The sequence below is a fragment of the Mesoplodon mirus genome, assembly GCF_964341445.2.
Source record: "Mesoplodon mirus genome assembly, chromosome: 2".
In the NCBI taxonomy this organism is placed as follows: domain Eukaryota; kingdom Metazoa; phylum Chordata; class Mammalia; order Artiodactyla; family Ziphiidae; genus Mesoplodon; species Mesoplodon mirus.
Window position 1 is genome coordinate 93,291,462 of NC_138977.1, and position 23,212 is coordinate 93,314,673.

General features: G+C 36.2%; 1 protein-coding gene across 7 annotated transcripts in view; it reads left to right on the forward strand.

Annotated features, from left to right (window-relative positions):
• Window positions 1-23,212, forward strand: part of CEP135 (centrosomal protein 135) — an 87,239-nt gene that overhangs the window by 29,559 nt on the left and 34,468 nt on the right. For all 7 annotated transcript variants that reach the window (XM_082609231.1, XM_082609230.1, XM_082609227.1 and 4 more), the window contains exons 11-15: window positions 2,338-2,561; window positions 6,127-6,279; window positions 7,182-7,334; window positions 12,005-12,082; window positions 18,683-18,834. In XM_082609231.1, coding sequence (XP_082465357.1) covers window positions 2,338-2,561; window positions 6,127-6,279; window positions 7,182-7,334; window positions 12,005-12,082; window positions 18,683-18,834 — 760 coding nt within the window. The remainder of the gene's footprint in view (window positions 1-2,337; window positions 2,562-6,126; window positions 6,280-7,181; window positions 7,335-12,004; window positions 12,083-18,682; window positions 18,835-23,212) is intronic.

A 23,212-nucleotide genomic window follows, 5' to 3' on the forward strand; every position in this document is an offset into this window, starting at 1 on the left:
AGCATGTTACTTAGCAGTGCTTCAGTTTCCATATCTATGTGGTTAATGATGGCACCTAACCCAAAAGGTTGTTGTGAGGATTAAATGGGTTAATATATTATTAAAGTGCTTAGACCTACATATAAAAGTTTGCAATTTACTTCCTTTCATGCTAGCTCTATCCTGCCATTTCAGTGTAATTTTTCAAATACCTGAAACTCCCTCGTTCCTTTGTGTTTTGAATACATCCCCCTGCCCAAAACCTAGCCATGGATCAACCAAAGCACTCACACACTAGCAGCCAAGCAGTCCTTGCGTGTGCACCCGACAGTATCGACGGCACCGTAACTTGTATGGTCCCAAACCACAGCACCCACCCCTCAGTGATGTATGGAAATCTTACTCTATACTTCTTTTTTTTTTTTTTTTTTTACAGATTTATTTGTGTAATTCCTTTTTTTAAAAATTAGTTTCTGCTTTATAACAAAGTGAATCAGTCATACATATACATCTGTTGCCCCATCCCTTCCCTCTTGCGTCTCCCTCCCTCCCACCCTCCCTATCCCACCCCTCCAGGCGGTCACAAAGCACCGAGCTGATCTCCCTGTGCTCTGCGGCTGCTTCCTACTATCTATCTACCTTACGTTTGGTAGTGTATATATGTCCATGCCTCTCTTTCGCTTTGTCACAGCTTCCCCTTCCCCCTCCCCATATCCTCAAGTCCATTCTCAAGTAGGTCTGTGTCTTTATTCCTGTTTTACCCCTTGGTTCTTCATGACTTTTTTTTCTTAAATTCCATATATATGTGTTAGCATATGGTATTTGTCTTTCTCTTTCTGACTTACTTCACTCTGTATGACAGACTCTAGGTCTATCCACCTCATTACAAATAGCTCAGTTTCGTTTCTTTTTATGGCTGTTACTCTATACTCCTTACTGCTTAGTTGCCCAGTCTCTGCAGGGAACATTTTCAAGTGTTTTTCATTCTCAGTAAACGCATTCTGAGAGGATGATCTTAACCTTTGGTTTCCCCTAAGAAAATGGAAACCGTCAGGGAGGCATTCCGTTGGTTTCCTGTCCGCAGATCTTGAACCTGTCCATCTTTATCTTCCCTCCTGTTACTTGTACCTCTTATGAAAGGCCACTGCCTCCATCTGTTCTCTAGATCCCATTCTCTCTAATTTTAAAACGCTTTCATATTAATTATCTCCTTTCCTAACTTTAGCCTTTGTACTGTTTTTTCCCATTGGTATTCAAACATGCTTACCCTTCTCCCATTCTAAAAGCAAAAATTGTACCCATTCCTATCCAGCCACTCTTTCCTTCTCATCATAGCTTTAATGTCTTAAAAAGTCATCTATACTTTTCTGCTTGATCACCAACTACCCTTTAGCACCTCAGTCCACTCCAGTTGGCTCTGTCCTCACGTCACCAATAAAACAGCTTGTTAAGGTCACCACTCACCTCCATTATGCTAAACGCAGTAGACACTTTTCCATTCATCAATTTATTTGATTTAGCATTTAACACATTTGCCTGTTCCTTCCACTCTCATACTTTCTTACCTCTCTGGTCACTCCTCAGAATGAATTCCCCTATTCATCCTCCAGATTGCATTGCATGCTGTTCTTTTGTAGCTCTTGTCCTACTACAACTAGAATAATTATTTGACCTTGGCTATGTTTTTCATACTTGTATCCTTAGCTCATGCTGGGCATATAGTAAATACTCAATAATTATCTGTGGAGTGAATGAAAGAAAGTGAAGTGCGAAGTGAATCAGAATATGTCTTGAAAATCATTTCATGCTTTAGAGTTGTAAAGAATATCAGTTAAATTGAACTGTATGAAATTGCCAGTATTAGGCTACTTTTGACTCCTGAAAAGGTGATTTCTATGGTAAAAGTTAATAATTGTGTTTATTTGAAGAAAGACTAGTTGTTTTGACCTCTTTGTGTATATACTATATTAAATTCAAGCTTAATGGTAAAATTGCCCACATTATGATCAATTGTTTACAGGTAAATTTTCTTTTAGTGCATTTTCAGGTCATCAGAATGTACCATGTGGTGATTTACTGCTTCACTGTGTAGTACTAAATAGTACCTATCCTTGTATATGACAAAAGCAGAGGACTTTGACTTATTGGATTTTATTTAAACTTTTAATTTTTGCTTTTGTTTCTTTCCTCTTCTCCTTTCAGCATTTACCTCTTTGATATCTGGCAGTTATAGGTGACATACGAAATAGCTAATGATTTTTAGTAACTTACATTGTAAAAGTTATTGATATAATTTATTTGGCTGATTATACATTTTATATACAACATTGTTTTAATATTTTATACTTTAATTTGCAGAAAGAGAACTTACTTTGGAAGTTGAGAGGATGAGGCTAGAACATGGAATAAAACGACAAGACAAGTCACCTTCCCGTTTAGATACGTTTCTGAAAGGTATAGAAGATGAACGAGATTTTTATAAGAAAGAGCTAGAAAGACTCCAGCATTTAATACAGCGAAGATCTTGCTCTCGAAGTCATTCTACATGTGTAAAAATTCCAGTATTTAAGACACTAGAAAAGGTAATATCTCTTTATGAGAGTAATTGATAAGGCAAGAAAGTATGAGCAAACTTTTATGGTTTATTATTGTATTAAATGTAACGTTATTCTACTTGCTTTTAAGAAGTCTTTCTTGATTTTGATTTTTGTTTTCTTCCATGACCTGTACTTTAGGAACACTGCATTAATTAGGAAAACTACTTAAGAACAAAGCAAAGCATACTGACTCCTGGAAATTAAGGAAAGATTGAATAGCTCATTATATATATGGGAGGAGTGCAGGGGCATCTGAGCTTCCAGAAACTGGAACCAGGAACTCATGCTATTGGACATTTCCTCTCTTTCTATCCTTTACTTTCTGTATCAGATGCATTTTGTCTCTTGAAGCAGAGTGGCTTTGTTTATATGGCTTCATGCCATTCCCAACCTTGGACCAGTCAGAAAGCCAGGCCACATTGTACAGACCAGTCATCTTCCATGATAACTATGCAACAGGGGAAGGTACAAAATGTCAGTGAGTGCTGGACAGATCATCCCATTTGTCCACTACAATCACATTTACAACTCGGTGGTCTAAAGACATATATTACTTAAAGTTAACCATGATTTATAAGAGATTAAAAGCATGTGTCTCGGGCCTTCCCGGGTGGCGCAGTGGTTGAGAGTCCGCCTACCGATGCAGGGGATGCGGGTTCGTGCCCCAGTCTGGGAAGATCCCACATGCCGCAGAGCAGCTGGGCCCGTGAGCCATGGCCGCTGAGCCTGCATGTCCGGAGCCTGTGCTCCGCAACGGGAGAGGCCACAACAGTGAGAGGCCCACGTACGGTAAAAAAAAAAAAAAAAAAAAAAAAGCATGTGTCTCTATTTTAGGTCTTAATTATTTTCAACATTTTATGAATAACATTTGGGTTCTTTAGATTTTTCTTTATTTTAAGCTTTGGAGCTATAGGAGTCCTGGAGGCTTATGTGACCCTAACATTGTGTACACACTAGATAAAATTAGGGGAAGTTGGGAGTAAAACCATTAAAACTCAGAACATTTGATTTCAGACTTGGCTCTATTAACCAGTTATGTCATCTTTTTCCTGAAGATCTCTGTCCATTGTCAAATGGTCTTGAGTTATTTTCTGATTAGACTGTTTTTTAACCTCATTGGCTAGTGGCTGAATTTGATTTACAAAGTTTAGTTTAAACACTATGCTATGTTATCTGTTACAAGCACAATGAATTGGTGGAAAATGCAGTGCAAGTTAATTTATGTGTACTGAGTTGTTTTTCAAGCTCCATATATACCTAGGGATCAGGAAAAATCACTGATCACCTTCATTGTGTCAGACAATCTTCTACAAGATGGTTGATGAGTTTAATCAAGTATTTATTAAATAGAACTGAGTAGATAAGTACCTCAATGCTTTTAAATATTAGATTTGTTTGCTTGGTGTGAATTCATAATTGAAAGACAAATTGAGATATACTGGTAAGGTACTGGTGAAATTAGGAGAGACTTTCCCCCCCCTTCAACTTATTTACTTCTTGAAATATTCTAATGTTACCTGACGTAGATAAAGAATTCACTTTCTAAAGTTTAGAAAGTTGGGACATTGATAGCATTTTAAAGTCCCAGTAATAAATTTCAGGCATGGTAGGGAATAATAGGTGATGTACATGAGTGAAATAGATGGAGTGTAAGACAGTTGTGAGTGCTGGGAACTAGAGTAAATTCCCACCTAAAATTGGGTATTTTAAACGTGTTTAGAAACACTTGTTGGCAGACAACAAAGACCTCTCTAAAGCTGAATTAGGTACAGGCTGTGAGTTTTCAACCCCTGCTTTATGGCAAATTGTTAGGCAGAGTTTCTTGGGATTGCAGCAACTCAGAAAAATATTGACATTTTTAATATCAATGATTTTTGTCAACAGTACACCCATTGATTCTCTGTTGTCTGTGTAGGGACGGCACTGTCCTCTTTCACGTTGTACTCACTAGGGTTCCAAATGTGAGTTTTGAGTATAGTGTAGCGGAAAGTGCTTTGGAGTTGGAAACCTGATAGAAGTTTCAACTCTGCACACTGGCTTTATGACCTTAGACAAGTTACCTAACTTCACGTTTCCTCATTTGCAAAGTGAGGAAAGTAACTACAGCCTCTTGTGAAGGTTACGTGAGATAATTTGTAGAAGGGTTCAGCATAACACCTAGTTCCTAGTAAATGTTTCATTTCCTTATTATTTGCTGGTTCAAAGCACATCAGGTCTAGGTAGAAAGTTAGGTTCAGTTCAGTAGACATATACTGAGAATGTACTATGAATGAGACACCCAGAATATGAGATAAAGAAGACCTATTTCCTGTCCTCACAGTCTTTAGCATTGTGTGTGTGCGTGTGTGTGTGTGTGTTAGGAACAATGGAGTGGTAAAAGGGAATTATTAACACAAATATAAATACCTACATACAAGATATATTTGGAAAAGTAGGGAATTCATTCATTTTACTGGGTACCATGCTAGGTGCTGAAGATGTGGTAAGACCAGATACCTACTGTGTCCCTGATAGAGCTTACATTTTAGTGGTAAAGACACGTTAGACACCCAATCATGTAAATAACTTTATAATCTCATGTATAGTAAGTGTTAATGAGGAAAGAATACAGGAAAGATTCAGAATGCTATGAAAGTACATTGAGGGAGATCTGAATTAGGTTGGAGAATCCTGAAGGACTCCTTAGAGAAAGTGACGCTTAAGCTGAGATCTAGACAGTAATGAAAATAGACTGTCAAATCCTTATTCATTGAGCCCTCCTTTTCTAAAACATAGGCAGCCCACCTCCTTTCTGTAACATATTTTTATTTAGATACTGTTAAGTTACAGATTTTCTTTTATCGTTATTTAAACGTTAAGTCCTCACCCTGATTGCTTTTGTCCTATAATACATCTTGTCCTTTGTGTCCATATAGCTAATCTCATCCATTATGCCTTGATTTGGCTTGTTTAACCATTCAGTCACAGAAGACACTGAGGAATGTGCTAGGCTGTACAGTTACTTGTACTGGATGAGCAGCTATACACATACACTCTTAATTCCTCCCCTGGAGAGGGTTATAAACTAGGGATTCCCAACAATCAGTATGAATCAGAATCACCTGGAGGGCTTGATAAACCAGTTACTGGGCCCTGTCCCCAAAGTTTCTGATTGAGTAGGTCTGGGGTGGGCCCCAAAACTTGCATGCCTAACAAGTTCCCAGATGCTACATGCTTCTGCTCTGGGGATTATACTTTAGTTACCACCAGTATAAACAATTTGGGGAGAATGACAGTTGAAACATCTCATGGAATCTGATCAAGTAGTATCAGTGGCAACTGGGTCCCTTGCTGGGAACTTGAAGGCCAGGAAATTTGCCCCAGTGTTCCAGCACTCTCTCTCCTTCTCTCCTTATAGATTAAAAATTGTGTTCCTTAATTACATTAAAGGAAGCTGTGTTCTTTTTGTCTGTTAGCATCTTTCAGTCAGTCTCATCATCAGCATCCTTGGGGCAACCAAATGGTGATAATTATAACAAATGATAACTTCTGTTTTTGAATTATGTTTCAGGGTGATTACAACTCAGAAATTCATCTGATCACAAGAGAAAGAGATGAACTTCAGCATATGCTAGAAAGATTTGAAAAACATATGGAGGATATACAGTCCAATGTTAAATTATTGACAGCAGAAAGAGATAAACTAAGTGTCTTATATAATGAAGTAAGATATTGATTATAATTAAGCCAATAGATTATATAGCACCAGTTAACTGCAATGGTACCAGTATATATCCTTTAAATTACTGTAATATATGGACCTTAGTGATTTTCCTTCAGAGTTAGAATTAATAAGTAATAGTTTCTGCTATCATCCTGTTCCCAAAGCAGAGATTTCTATTGCTTTTTCATATTTATTCTTCCTCTTTTCTAGCTTATCTATGGGTCAGGTCAATTAGGGATAATTCCCTATTTCTAAAACTACTGAATGGGTCTCAGCTTGACTCTGAGCCAAGTGTATCCTTCGGATTCAGACATGTTGGGATATGTCTATGAAACAGTGGGTAGCACTCACTAATTGGATATTAAGGACTTAGCCTCTAGGGATAGGGAGGGGAGATTCAATACAGTTTGGGCTAATTATAAAGCCTCAGTTGTTAGAGGGCAAGGTGAGTCTGAGCAAAGCATGGTGTTTATCACCAAAATTTGTTCCCATACCAATCTCCCATGAAATCCTATTGCTATTTTGAGAGGGAGAGAAGGACATACGGGTTAAGAGGCCAAGTTGAAAAAGCCGTTTTCACTTCTGGTGCTTTTTTGGGATTCTGCAGTACAAATTGATCCACTTCTGGGCTTTTCCCACTGTTGGCTTAGATTTCTGCTTTCTTGGGACTGCTTAGTTTATTACTAGTTGTCCATCTGCTATTTGGTTTCCCAAATTTTGTGGCTGGCACTTCCCTCAATCTCCTTGTCCTTTGTTTTTATTATTACTATTATTACATTAATCCTTTTACTCTCATTTTGGTGGCATTTGGGAAGAGAGCAAAAGTAGCATACGTTTAGTTTGCCTTTTTTTAACTGGGAGCATGTCCGATGTTTTTTAATTTATATCTTTAATACATTAAGGCTCAGGAAGAATTATCTGCACTCAGACAAGAATCTACCCAAACCACAGTCTCCCATAATACTGTTAGTCTTATGGAAAAGGAAAAAGAACTTGCATTATCTGACTTAAGAAGGATTATGGCAGAAAAAGAAGCTTTAAAAGAAAAGTTAAAAGTACGTATTGACTTAATTGACTTATTTTTAAAAGATAATTTATTGAGAAAAGGGGAGTTCTTTTTATATGTTTTCCTGTGACATGACTATTTTGAATCTAGATCAGGGGTTGGCAAACAATGGCACATGAGCCAAATCCAGAACGCTGTGTTTTTGTATAGCCCGTGTGCTAAGAATGGTTTTTACATTTTAAAATCATTGAAAAAATATCAAAAGAAAAATATTTCATGAGACATGAAAATTATGAAACTCAGATTTCATCGTTGATAATACTCATTAATTGGAATACTCATTCGTTTATGTGTTTTGTGTAGCTTTTTTTGTGCTGCAGTGGCAGAGTTGAGTAACTGCAACAAAAACTGTATGGTCCACAAAGCCTGAAATATTTATCCTCTGGTTCTTTATAGAAAAGAACCAACCTCTGATCTCAATAGGAAGTCCTTCATGTGGAGGGGCATTATCTTTTTTTGCAAAACAACTTCATTGAGATATTCACTTTACTATATAATTCACCCATTTAAAGTATACAATTCTTTGGTTTTAGTATATTCACAGCCTTGTTCAACCATCACCACAGTCAATTTTAGAGGATTTTCATTACCTCGAAAAGAAACCCTGTACCCAACAGCAGCCACTCTTAATTTTCCCCAGCCTCCTCAGGCCTAGACAACCACTAATCTACTTTCTATCTCTAGATTTACCTACTCTGGACATTTCATATAAATTGAATCATTCAGTATGTGTTTCTTTATGTCTGGCTTCTGTAGCTTAGCATTATGTTTTCAAGGTTCATCCATTATGTAGTATGTATCAATACTTTATTCCTTTTTATTGTGGAATAATATTCCATTTTATGGATAGAAAATATTTTATTTATCATTGGGGTGGTTTCTACTTTTTGGCTGTTACGAATAATGGTGCTATGAACGTTTGTATACAACTTTTTGCGTGGATATATGTTTTCATTTATCTTGGACATATACCTAGATTTATATGATAACTATAACTAACCATTTGAGCAACTGCCAAGCTGTTTTCCAAAGTGGCTTTACCATTTATATTCCCACCAACAGCGTACAAGAGTTCTAATTTCTCTACATCCTCACCAATACTTGTTACTATCTTTTTTATTATCATCATGCTGGTGGGTGTGAAGTAGTATCCATTGGGGTTTTCATTTGCATTTCTCTGTTAGCTAATGTGCTTATTTTCAGTGCTTATTTGGTCACTTGTGTATCTTCTTTAGTGTCTATTCAGATCCTTTGCCCATTTTTAAATGGGGTTGTCTCATTATTATTGAATTGTAAGAATACTTTATATCAATATATTCTCAATACAGCCCCCTTATCAGATATATGATTTGCAAATACTTTCCCCCATTCAATGGGTTGTCTTTTCATTTTCTTAGTATTGTCCTTTGAAGCACAGATAGTTTTTAATTTTGATGAAGTCCAATTTATCTATTTTTTCTTTTATTGCTTGTGCTTTTGGTATAATATCTAGGGGCAGTATTTTATATTTCATAATCTCCCCCAAAATTTTAATATACATAAAGCACTTAATACTGCTCAGTACATTATAAGAACTCAATATTAACTATTACTATTACAGAGTCCATAGTTTACTTCCAATAAATATTATTGAATTAATGCTTAGAAATTAGTTACTAGGATTAAGAATAAAAACATTTAAGTATTATAAGGGTAGTCTTTATGTCATAAATTTTCAGTTAAAGTTTTACCCCTACAAAATACTTTTAATTGGGATCCTTTAGAATATTGCCTTCCAGAAAGTACTTTTTTTATAAAAATAATTGTTAAAATTACCAATGGAAAACGTGTGCAATATGGCAACTTTTACTACAAGCTACTGGTTTAGCCTTTTCCATATCATTGAAATGACTAAGGAATGTAAAAACAGGATTAAAAAAATGCACTTGTACCAAAAACTCAGAAAAAGTGACATTCATATGACCAGAATCTTTCTGGATTACAAGAGCCAGGATTTATGTGTTTACAATAGGTCTTTTACATAAAAACTGAACTAATCCTCTCAGTCTTTAAGTCTTCTCTAGTAGTTTCCTGTTGTTCCACTATCTATCTACCCAGTTGTTGAACCCAGGCACTGAGTCCTCTTTCCCTGAAAGCTCCTATCTCTCATTTAATCACAAAGTCCTATTGATGCTACCTCTTAAATAATAGTTAACATTTATTAAGCAGCTTTCCATGTGGGAAGCTCTGTTCTGAGTGCTTTTTACAAGAGCTATCTCAATAAATCTTCACAATTGCCTTTTTAGTCGGGTAATGCTTACAGATGCGGTCTCTGAGTTACAGTGAGTTTAAATAATTTGCCCAACCAACAGACACTTGAAAAGATGCTCAACATCACTAATCATCAGAGAAATGAAATTCAAAACCGCAACGAGATATCACCTTATACCTGTCAGAATGGCTGTCGTCAAAAAAACCACAAATAGCGAATGTTGGCAAGGATGTGGAGAAAAGGGAACCCTTGTACACTGTTTGTGGGAATGTAAATTGGTGCAGCCACTGTGGAAAGCAGTATGCAGGTTCCTCAGAAACCTAAAAATGCAACTACTGTATGATCCAGCAATTCCACTCCTGGGTATATATCTGAAGAAAATGAAAACACTAATTTGAAAAGATATATGTTCATAGCAGCATTATTTATAGTTGCCAACATATGAACACAACTTAAGTGTCCATCAACAAATGAATGGATAAAGAAGATGTGTGTGTGTGTATATATATATATATATATATATTTCTATATATATATATACACACACACACACACACACACACATACATACATACATACACACACACAATGGAGTACCCACTCAGCCATAACAAAGAATTAAACTTTGGCATTTGCAACAACGTGGGTGGACTTGGAGGGTATTATGCTTAGGTAAGTCAGAGGAAGACAAATACTGTATGTTATCACTTATATATAGAATCTAAATAAAACAAACTAGTGAATATAACAAAAAAGAATCAGACTCACAGATATAGAGAATAAACTAGTGGTGACCAGTGGGGAGAGGGAAGGGGAGAGGAGCAAAATGGGATAGGAGATTAAGAGGTACAAACAACTATGTATAAAATAAATAAGCTACAAGGGTATATTGTACAGCACAGGGAATACAGCCAATATTTTATAAAAACTATAAGTGAAGTATAATCTTTAAAAATTGTGAATCACTATGTTGTATATCTAAGACATATAATATTGTGAATCAACTATACCTTAATTTTAAAAAAACAGTAATAATAATTTGTCCAAGATCACCTGTTAATGAAGTCACAAAGAATCTGGCTCCTCAGCTCACACTGGTTTCTCTTCAATCAGCCTACTTGTTTCTGTTCCCCTGCTACCATCCTATTCTGGCCATTATTCTCTCTCAACTGCACTAGTGTATTAGCGGCCTCTCAAATCTGTATTTCACACTGAAGTCAGAGTCATCTTTCAAAGATATAAATCCGATCACAGCACTTCCTATTTAAAATCCATTAACTGTTTTCAGGGACTTTGATGATTGGCCCTTGCCTACTTCAAGGTCTAGCTTCTTTTCCCCAAGCTCATCCCCCCCCATTCCTCACCCCTCAGTTTCTCAACGCCAGGCTTAATGGACTTTTTCTTGCCCCCAACTTTCTAAGGAAAAAATCCTTCACCCCTTCCAGTCCCCTCACCTGGCTAATTCCTGTTCATCCTTTATAGCCAAGTTAAACATCATTTCCTCACAAAGGAAATGAACCCTAGATCCTAGACTCCCTTTCAATATGTCGCCATAAAGTTCCTTTTTCTAGCAGAATATTCATGGATTTTATTTTAATATCTTGTTTAAGGTTTGTCTTTAATAGACTATGATGTCTGACATCAGAGACTTTATCCATTTTACTGTATTCCTAATACCTTACTTGGCGCTGGGTATATAGTATATACTCAATACCAGTTGAATGATTTAATAAACAAAAAAATGCATACTGCACAGTGACCTTTTCAATGAAATATATAATCCAAACATCAGATGTCTTTACTTATTTTTAATGAATAACATGGATGGAAGTAAGAATTTGCACGAAAAATTCTCACAGAACACCAACATATCACTTGTCCTAGACTTAGCATCAGCAAAAGTTGGATAAGGTAATATAACCAAAAATAACAACACTCGTGTTTACACTGTTGACCAGCTCATTGTTGAAACTCTGATCGCTTGCATGACCCTGTAGTATTCTGCTTCCTGTGTCTTTCTGATCCCATCTGTTCTTCCTTTATACTCTGTTCCTCTTTCATCTCCTCTCATGAGGGCATTCTCCTGAGCTTACTTAACCTGCTGGGTTTTTCCCTTTATAGTTGTGCTAATGGATTGATCTGTGTAAATCTTTATAAATGAACCCATACCAATCTGTGTCTTCTGTTATAGTCATACATGGAGGTAAAGCATAAAAGATGAGAACCTCTTGTGTTTTTGTTTTCAACCAAAAGCATTGTTTTTATAAAATTTCTAATGATTTTCTTTCTAAAACATTTCTATGTTATAAAAAGACATAAAATAGTACTGTAGACTTGCATTGCTTACTTTGGTAATTTTGTTTTATTATCTGATGTGAATGAACATCTTCTATAAAATTCTCTTACAGCATCTCCATGAAATGAGTATTTTTGGAAAATCAGAATTAGAGAAAACTGTTGAACATTTGACATGTGTTAATCACCAGGTAATTTATCAAACTGAATTTGGGGTGTATTTTGTTGTATGAATGACTATTTTAATTATAATTTTACGGTATGTTTTTAAAATTACAAAATAATATGTTAGAGAAACTGTATAACAGTGACTAGGAGTATGTACTCTGAAGGTTGACTACTTAGATTCAAATCCATCTTTGTCACCTATTACCTGTAGGCAAGTTTCTTAAACTTTTCATCCCTTAATTTCTTTATTTGTAAGATAGAAATGGTGCTAATACTTAGAGTTTTGTGAAAATTAAATGAGTTAATAGGTATCAAGAACTTAGTATAGTTACTGACATATCGTAAGCACTCAGTAAGTGTTAGCTGTGATTATTGTTGTTTTGCTCTTGTTTAAAAAATCATGTAATACAGACTTAGAGTAAAAAGTGAAAATCATTTTCATTCCTTATTGCTCTCACTAGAGATAGGGCTTTTAATTGGTATGTGTTCTGATAGTCTTTTTTTCTTTCTGTGTTTTGTTTTGACTAGTTTCCTTTTCCCTGTCTTCACTGTTTTTATTTGTCTACTAATTCTATCATCTGTTTCTGTCAGCTTTGGGCCAGTTGATTTTTTTTCCTCTTCCTCATAGGTTGTATTTTCCTGCTTCTTTGTATGCCTGGTAACTTTAGATTGGATGTCAGACATTGTGAATTTTATTTTCTTGGTTGCTGGAGAGCTTGTATTCCTAGAAACACTGTTGAAGTTTGTTCTGGGATACACTTAAGTCAGGTGGAAGTAGCTTGTTACTTTTTGGTTTTGCTTTTAAGCTTAATTAGGTGGGACTAGAATGGCATTTAGTTTCGGACTAATTTTGTTTTACTATTGAAACCAAATCTTTTTGAGTACACTCACTACCAGTTGCCTCATGAATTATGAGGTTTTCAAATGACTGATGGGAAAAGAACCAATTCCTGGCCCTGCATGAGCCCTCAGTACTATTCCCTCTAATTCTTTGATGGTTCTTTCCCTGGCCTTGGGTAGCTCTCTGTGAGCTGTGCTCTACTTAGCTGAAGATTCAAGGGGCACCCTTTATAGATCTCTGGTGCTCTTACTCTGTGCACTTCTCCTCCAGTATCCGCCCTGTGAATTCTAACTGATTTGGCCTCCCTTGACTCTCAGTCCTGTATTCTGAACTTAGGGGAATCACCAGGTCCAGCTGGTTTCTTTCCCTGTGCCACAGCCTGGAAATTCTTCAGGCAATAAACTGGAACAATTATAGGGCTCATCTCACTTGTTTCATCTCTCAGGGGTCACTATCCATCATTGCCTAATGCCCAGTGTCTTGAAAACCATTGTTCCATATACTTTGCCCAAATTTTAGTTATTTCAGGTAGAAGGGTCCCTGTCACTCTAGCCTGCCCAGAATCTGAAAGCAAGAATTAATGAACTGGAAAATATATCTGAAGTACTAGAAGTCATTGGAAAGAGACTAGGAGATAGAAAATATAAAATAAGTTAAAGCCTTAGAGAATAAAGTGAGAAGGTCCAACATTTATATAGTCAAAATTCTAGGAGAATATAATAAAATATGGGAGAAGGCTGTATTTGAGGACGTAATAACTGATACTTTTCTAGGTATGATAGAAAACACAGGAATCCTCTGATTCAGGATGTACAGTGAATTCCAGTAGCATGACAAATCCCAAGTAAATCCATACCATTTTTATAGCAATAAATAATACAAGATACCTATGTATAATTTTGCAGGATCTTAATAGAAAACATTTTGCATCCTTACTTAAAGACATTAAGGAAGACCTAAATAAGTGGAGAGATATATCTAATTTATTAAAAAGGTGACAGATATTATGTTTATAGAAAAATGTAAATTCTCCCCAAATTCATCTATAGAGTTGATGTAGTTTCAGCTGAAATCCCAAGAAGATGGGTGGGTAGGTGGATGTGTGTGAGAGTGAACACTGACAATAGATTTTAAAATTTACATGGAAGCAAAGAGCCAAGAATCACAAAGAAATTTTAATGAAGAATGTGGTGTGGAACTTGTCTTACTAGATATGAAGGCTTTAGAGTCATTAATTAAGATAGGGTGGTAGTGCTCAGGGATTAAGAGAGTGATAAAACCCAGTAGAGAGCAAATCCACAAAATATGGAAATTTGATATGTAGAGGACTCAGATGAATGGGGTAAGAGAGGATTATTCAGTAATTTATTGTTTCTGGGACAATTGTTCATATATATGTACATAAAAAAGTAATTGGGGACTTCCCTAGTGGTCCAGTGGGAAAGACTCTGCACTCCCAATGAAGAGGGGCCAGGTTCAATCCCTGGTCAGGGAACTAGATCCACACACGCATGCCGTAACTAAGAGTCCACATGCTGCAACTAAAAGATCCCACATGCCGCAATGAAGATCTCATGTGCCGCAACTAAGACCCAGCACAGTCTGGATGGATGGATGGATGGATGGATGGATGGATGGATGGATGGATAGATAGATAGATATTTTTTTAAATAAAAAATAAAATAAAAGAGGAATTGGATCCTACCTAAAATATACCAGACCCAAAAAATCAGTTCAAGGTTATTTGCAGCCTTGAATGTTCAAGAAATAGCTACAAATTTTAGAAGAAAATACAAGAGAAAAATCTTTTTTACCTTGGCAAAATAATAATAATAGTAATCATTTATATAGTATTTACTGTGTGTCAGGTACTATTCTCAACATTTTATATATATTCATGTATATAATTTTAATTCTCACAACAACCATAAGAAGTAAATGCTAATATTATCCTTATTTCACAGATAAGGAAACAGAGGGGAAGCTTGCCCAAGATCACACAGCTAGCAGGTGTCAGGTGCCAGTGTTTGCTCCTAAACAAGACACAAATAAGTTTATTCCTTTAAAGAAAACATAGATAAATAGGACCACATTGACAAGAACATCTTTGTTTATCAAATAGCCATAAATTGAAAAGACAAGCCACTAATGCAGAGAACAACTTACCATACATTTAACCTAAAAAAAACTCAACAGAAGATGTAAATTGACACTTCATGGCAGAAGAAATTATAAATGGTTAATAAATATAAAGAGATGTTCTACCTCAATAATAGGGGAAATACCAGTTACAACCACAGCAAAATCATTTCACATCCATCAGGTCATCAGAAATTAACAAGTTATAGCTAGTATTATTAGTTTTGTGAAGCTTCTGGGAGTGCAAACTGGTGGTACCTCTTTGGAAAATAACTTGGCATTGTTCTAGGTTAGCAAAGGCATACTCTATTAGCCAGCAAATCCATTTCTAGATATGAACCCTGGATCAAAGTCAATAAACTATGGCCCCTAGACCAAATCTGGTCTCCAGTCTGTTTTTGTAATAAAGTTTTTATTGGAACACAGCCATGCTTATTAATACATTGCTTATGGCTGTTTCTTTGTTACAGTAGAGTAGTGGCAAAGGACCATATGGCTCACAAAACTTAAAATGTTTACTCTCTGACAGGAAATAGAAAACAATCTGGAGATCAATTGTGAGGAAAATAAACAGTGGTAAGTCATACGTGGTGTGTTACAGAGCAACAAAAATGAATGAATAATAGCTACAAACATCAACATGCATGAATCTTGCAAATATGATGTTGAAGAAAACATGCAGTATGATTCTGCTTATGTAAAGTTCAAAAACATGCTAACCTAAACTGTAAATTGTTTGGAGATTCATACAAATGTGGTGTGCTAAGGAAAAGCAAGAAATGAGAAACAGAAGACTCAGGTTAGTGGACACTGTGGGCAGGAGTTAGGGGATGTCACTGGAGACTGCTCACAGTAGTGTCAAAGGTTCAGGTAATATTTTTTAAGCCAGGTGATGGGTACACAAATGTTCCTGTTTTTAATCTTTATACCACACATTTACTCTTGTTTGAACAAGAATCCTGGAAGATTTTAGTGCAAAAAAATTTTTTTTCCTTTCCCACCTCCGTATCCCACAAATTACCATCCAGAACTCTCATTCCTGGTGTTTACCTCCCTGTTTCTAAATAATGTGCTTGTGCTGTTTAATCTTTATTGATTTAAGGTTATTTAGTGAGTCTCCGTGATGGTAGATGATGGATTAGCACTCCACTTTTCTTCCCCCATTACATAGTTTAATTACATATTTTGCTCACTTAAGTAGTTATTGTTTATATTACCAAGACTTCTCGTGGTTTACGGCTCAGCCAAGTGGGACAGTACTACTCTTACCTTTTTTCTTGTAGACCATTTTCCTGGAGTTAATAATTGCTTTTGTTTTGTTTTGTTTCATTTTGTTTTTTGTTACTTTTCTGTTTTTCATTGCTAATTTTTATTAAGAACTCCATCTCTGCCACATGCCTTTCAATATTTTTTGAGTTTTCAAACTTACCAGTTCTGGTCTTTTGCCCCCGAATACCTCCCTTTTTGAGCTTTCTATCTTGATTCATTATGGACTGTGTCTCTCCATAGCTGTCCTCATAAGACTTTCCCTGTCCCCCTCTCCTGTGTTGAACCTCATGTTTTCTTCTTTTCTTGGTTTGCTCCTTCATTATGGTATAGCATCTTCTCCAGCAGTTTCCTGAAAAAGAATACATGGGAGGAAATTTTTTTGGTACTCTACTTGTCTGAAAATGTGTTTATTGAACTTTCATAATTTATGATTTGGCTTAAGCATATGGCAGTCTAGATTGGAAAATTATTTTCACTAAAAATTTTGAATACTGTTCTCCATTGGTCTTTCAGTTTTCTTTGAGATGTCTGATGCTATTCTTTTCTGAGTCCTCTGTACATGACATGTTTTTATTTCTGAAAGGATTTGGGGTTTTCTCTTTATCTTGTGTCTTCAATTTACTGTACTCTTCTGTTTTCTCTGGAGCTTTATTTGTTGGTTTTAGACTTCCTAAAGAGATCTAATGTTCTTATCCTTTCTCCTTTATTTTCTCTTTGACTTTTTGTTCTACTTTCTGGGAGATTGCCTCAACTTTGTCTTTTAGCCCTTCTATTGACTTTTTTAATATATTTGATTTCCAAGAGAACTTTCTAGAAAGAGATAACTGGGGTATGAGTGTCCCAGTATATAGACTTTCAGCCAATCTCCTTGTTCAGTTCTCCCTGTGAGGGACCCCACCTCACAGCTTCATGCCTCCATGTGTTGAGCTTCTTCAGGCTAAGTCAACTGGCTGCGCTCATTGATATTCCCTACTGTGGCCATTTTAGGTCAGTGATTCTCTACTGGGGTCAGTTCTGCCTCCTAAGAGATATTTGGCAATATCTGGAGAATTTTTGTCTGTCACAATTAGGGGAAAAAGTACTTCTTGTGTCTGGTAAGCAGAGGGCAGGGATGTTGCTAAACGTCCTACGGTGCACAGGACGGCCCTCACAACAAAGAATTATCTGGCCTCAAAGGTCATTAGTTCCTAGGTTCAGACCCTGCTTTAGATTGTATATATCTTTCTTCCACTCTGAACCACTCTCTGCTCTTTGTCTTCCACAAGTTTTTGAAGTCACTTGTTCACCCTTGTTTTCTCTCTTGTTCTCTCTGTCCTTTTGAGTATATAACCTTCTTATTTCTTTACTGTCATTTTAGCACTGTTTCCAGAAGAAGTGGTGTTAAAAATGTGTGTGGTCAGTCTACAGTTTCAACTGGAAGACTGAAATTTATCACTAATGTTTCTTGGTTTTGAATTTTGTATATAGATCATTATTGCATCTAGAATTTATTTTTGTACATAAAATAAAATAGAATCTAGCTAATGTTTTGTCTCCAATTAGTGGCTATCCCAGCTCTATTTTTAAAGACTTTATTCTTTTCCCACTTTCTTAAAATGCTGCCTTTTCTAAACTTAACATCTGTGATGTATCTGCTTGTCCATATGTGAAATCCATACTGTCCTAATTATAGTAGCTTTTTCATTTGCTTTGATATCTCATAAAGCAAGTCTAGCTGCAGTCTTCCTCCCGCCCCTCATTTTTACTGTTTTTTCTTAACTTTCTTTTTTCCTAAATAAATTTTAGAATGAAATCTGAGTCACCCATCTAATTTTAAAAAGGTTGTGTCAGAATTCTTACTGAAATTTTATTGAATTTACAATCATTTCAGGAAATTTTAATCTGTTTCCAATATTGTGTTCCCATTCAGAAACATGGTGTGTCTTCACATTAAGTCAGGTTGTGTTTTACGCTCTTCAGGAAGATGTTACAGGTTCCTCATATAAATCTTGTCCATTTTGTGTTTGGGTTACGGTATTTTCTGCTCTGATTTTTCTTCAGTTCAGTCCTAGCTACTTTTTTTTTTAGAAATTTCTCAAAATTTTGGCCCGCTAATGGTTTCCCTTCATTCCTGTTATGGATACATTCTTTTCTTCCTTTCTTGCCTTTCTTTTTTGGTATCTTTTCTTTGATTTCAATGATATTGAAGAGGAGAGAGAGAAAAATGTGTTTGCCTCTTCTGACATCTGGAACCTGAAGTGTACACATGACTTTTAAAGTATTTTAAAATAAATCTAATTTATTTCCTTAGTTTTCTTCCAGAAATATTATGAAAGAGTGCTTAAGGAAAAGAAACTGAGACATATACCTATTAATTTTTAAAATTTAATTATAGCTTGAAAACGAAAAATGTGAATTAAAGTCTAAAATGTTAAAAATGAAAGAAACAATAGAGTCTTTAGAGAAAAAAGTAAAACTCCAAGCTCAAAAACTTAGCCATGTGGCTGGTGACTCATCTCATCAGAAAACAGAGATGAACTCACTTAGGTAAGTTTATTGAAAGTTTCATTTCTCTTCTGGGAACAAGCTTGTTGCTATATAAGGTTCATAATGGTGGCATTTTGGACTAGGCCTTTGAAAAGCAGTAGTTCTCAAAGTTGGCTTTGTAGCAGAATCACTTGGGGAGCTTTTGTAAAGTATGGATTTAAGGACTGATCTCTGGAGGTTCCTGTTCACTGAGTGAATCTGTGTAAGTTTTGAGTATCTGTACTTTTAAAGACTTTCATAGCTTCATATGATTGCAGGCAAATTTTTGTACCTACCTCTTTCTAAAATCTCCCTAACAGATACAAGTGTACTTTGTTTTATTGTGCTTCAATTTATTGTGCTTTGCAGATGTTGTGTTTTTTACAAATTGAAGGTTTTTGGCAATCCTGCATCAAGCAAGTTTATTGGTGCTGTATTTCCAACAGCATTTGCTCATTTCGTGTTTCTGTGTCACATTTTGGTAATTCTTGCAATATTTCAAACTTTTTCATAATTATTATATTTGTTATGATCTGTGATCAGTGAGCTTTGACTATTACTACAACTCACTGAAGGCTCAGATGATGGTTAGTATTTTTTAGAAATAAGGTTTTTTAAATTAAGGTATGTGCATCGTTTTTTTCAGACATAATGTTATTGCACACCTAATAGACTACAGTATAGTACAGACATAACTTTTATTTACTTATTTTTTTAATGGCTTTGAATTTTTAATGTATTTTTTTTTACTGAAGTATAGTTGTTTACAATGCTGTGTTAGTTTCTGGTGTACAGCAAAGTGATTCATTTATACATATGTGCATATATATATATATATTTTTATATATACACACATATATACTTTTTCATATTCTTTCCATTATGGTTTATAACAAGATATTGATTATAGTTCTCTGTGCTATACAGTAGGACCTTGTTGTTTATTTTATATATAGTAGTTTGTATCTGCTAATCCCAAACTCCTAATTTACCCCTTCCCCCTTCCCCTTTCCCCTTTGTTAACCGTAAGTTTGTTTTTTATGTTTGTGAGTATTAAACATAATTTTATATGCCCTGGGAAACCAAATAATCCACATGATTCACTTTATTGCCATATTTTCTTTACTGTGGTGGTCTGGAACCAAACCCACAATATCTCCAAGGTATGCCTGTACTTCAGATTATTTGTACTCCTTAGTGTAGAATTGCTGGAAATTACAGAGTTTTTTGCTACCTATGTCATTGTTCTTCTTGTTCTTCTTTCAAAGAAATGTAAAATCAGAATATTTATATACAGAGTCTAAAAGGTGATGTGTCTGAAAAATGTAAAAAAAAGTCAGTATGGCCCAAGTAGGCTGTATCTACAGGTTGAAGTCAGGTAATAAAGAACTTGGTATGATAACCAAGAGTGTCTGGATTTTATCTTATAAACATGGAGAACAAACAGATTTTTAACCAAGGGGGTGACTTCCTACCATGCCTCTTAGGAAGTGAACTGTCACAAAAATAGGGAAGGTGAATTTGGAGTCTTAAGAGACTGATGGCAGACAATGGAGACAATGTGTCTGGAGTGAAACAGTGGCAATGAACTTGAGGAACAGTGGCCAGATTTAGGAAACATTTGTCACACAAAATCAAAACAAACTATGTAATAAGACCAAGAGCTAGCTGTTTGTTTAATTAAGGAAGAACTAAGGTAGAAGCTTCTTTTTCTGTTTTTTTTCTTTTTTCCTTGCAAGGCACTACATATATCCTATGAAGGAGAGCTACCTGAATGGAATGGCCTCTCCCCCTCTGGTTCATGTCTATGTTCAACTCCAAAGTACAAATACCATGGTATATTTCTATCACCCAGAATTACTAGTCTATCCTTTTCCACTTTGTGTCCAGATGATTGGAGCTGCATTTAGTCCATTTTGCTTTTTCCTTCAAACTGTAGCTATAACTCCCCTTTCCTTCCCTCACAGGATGCCCTTTCCAGTCTTATAAGACAGAGCTTTCAGTGCCCTCCCTTGGATCCCCTACCATGCAGCTACTTTGGCATTTTCTCTGCTATACTAATACCCTTTTCTCTTACCCAGCCTGCTACTTCCCTCACCTAGGAATAATCCAGTCACTGTGTTATAGGAATGGGTTGTGGAGAATTTTCTCTTTACCTTTGTCTGTAAACAGAGACAAGTAATAATGGGGGGATTGCAGGATTCCATAACATTTTTTTGCTCTGACAAATATCAGACTTGTCTCTGAGGAAGGTGTGTCAGTCACATTCTCCATATCAGTATACATCGGTAAACATTAGAACCATGAGATGAAGCTGTCAAGTTCACATCCAAAGCTGAACCCAATACAAACATAATACCAAGCACTGTATGGAAATAAAGTCGCCTTGTCCAAACCTCATGCAACTTTTGATATGTTTAATAGAGATCTTGCTGTCCCTTTAATCACATCAAGTTCTGTTTCCCTTAACATGAAGACATTTAAGAAGCTGATACTCAAATAGATAAAGCATATATTCCTTTTCACCCACCTGGTGGGCCCATTTTCTCTTTCCCTTCCTGAGTTAGGCATTTTTCATCAAATTTCAGTGCCACCAAACAGTCTTTTCTATATCAAGCACAGTCTCTAATTGTCCAAATAGAGGATCTTTGGTCTAGTCTCATGGTGCAGCAGCAGAGGACAATAGCCTTAATCCTTACCACTGCTAGCTATGATGCTCTAAACATTTAGATTCCTGCAGCTGAAAATACCGTCAGACTGTTTTCATTTCACCTTAGTCTTTAGTTATTCTGTGTACCTTCTTTAAAACTAGAGGGTTATGTACTTATCCAGGATCAAATAAATGCATTAGCTGATTTTCCTGGAAAGAGCCCATAAGCTCTAGTTAGAGTTATTATTATGGCAATAAGTATCAGCTTTTATAGTAGAGTGTGTTTGTATATTCAGAAAACCAAATATAACTGGTCTCCTTTGAGAAGTATTTATTTGTTAATTGAGAACCATTTTAGATAAGGCTCATAGATTCCTTAGCATGCCTAAGAATTATCTTCTAGGCATGCCTAACATTTTTTTCTACCAAGACAGGAAGAGGAGCCAGGGCCCTAAGTAAGGACAGCTGAGCTCATGGAACTGGACTTAGAAGGGCCAAGGGACCTAGGACCACCAGATATAAATCATCATCCTTTTGCAGAAACGTGAAAGAAAAGCCAGTCCTGATCCCTTTCCCCCTCTCTCAGTTATCAAGAGATGATACTTTCTCAGTTAGCGGTGGGTCATAACCATAGAGTCTTGGAGACATCTGAAATAAAACAGGGATACCAAAAAAACCCCACAAAAAACCCAGCGATACTGGGCTTCCCTGGTGGCGCAGTGGTTAAGAATCCGCCTGCCAATGCAGCAGACACAGCCCTGGTCCGGGAAGATCCCACATGCCGCAGAGCAACTAAGCCCGTGCACCACAACTACTGAGCCTGCACTCTAGAGCCCGCGAGCCACAACTACTGAAGCCCGTGCACCTAAAGCCCATGCTCCGCAACAAGAGAAGACACTACAATGAGCAGCCTGCACACCTCAACGAAGAGTAGCCCCGCTGTCTGCAACTAGAGAAAGCCCGTGGGCAGCAGCAAAGACCCAACGCAGCCAAAAATTAATTAATTAATTAATTAATTTTAAAAAACAGTGATACCATATCAATCTCTCTTTCTTCTAAGAGGCCATTAAAATTCCAAACCTATGCCTCTTAGATGGATCTTCAGCTCCATTTTACAACTTGAACACTTCTTATGAATAAAGGACCCTTTATGATGCTGTCTTTGTTTAAAATGTACTGCATCATGAAGAGAAGTAATTACTTTTGCCCCCTAAGATGAGAGCATGTATACATCCATGTACTGTAATAAAACTGAGGAATTTGAGGCTCAGAGAGATGGTCTTATCCAGCCACATGGCTGGTAAGTAGAGAGCTAGAATTTTGATTCTAAGTTTTATTGCTTCACTCTCTGGTGGGAAGTCATCACTTCCCTTTGCTTTTTGCTTACAGCACTTTCGAAGCTAAGAAATTAGCTCATCCTAGCAACTTAATTCTCAACAGGTTCTCAAATTTTCCTTTCCAAACACTATGATGACAAATAATATGATAGTCACTCAACTATTCTTTCCTATGAACTTTATACCTCAGTTCTTTCGTTAAGAAGACCTTTATCTTAGCAGCAATCCTTCTGTCAGAAAGTTACCACCGAGGTCTGTGTGGAATCTCTGTTATTCCCTTGCCTGCCTACACTAGAATATGAAAAGGCAAAGCTATTTTTAAGACTCACTAAGGGCCTCCTTTCTATGTATAATCAATCAAGATTTTATCCTGCCTTCATTTATCAACGCTACTTTGATTAGGAATTAACTT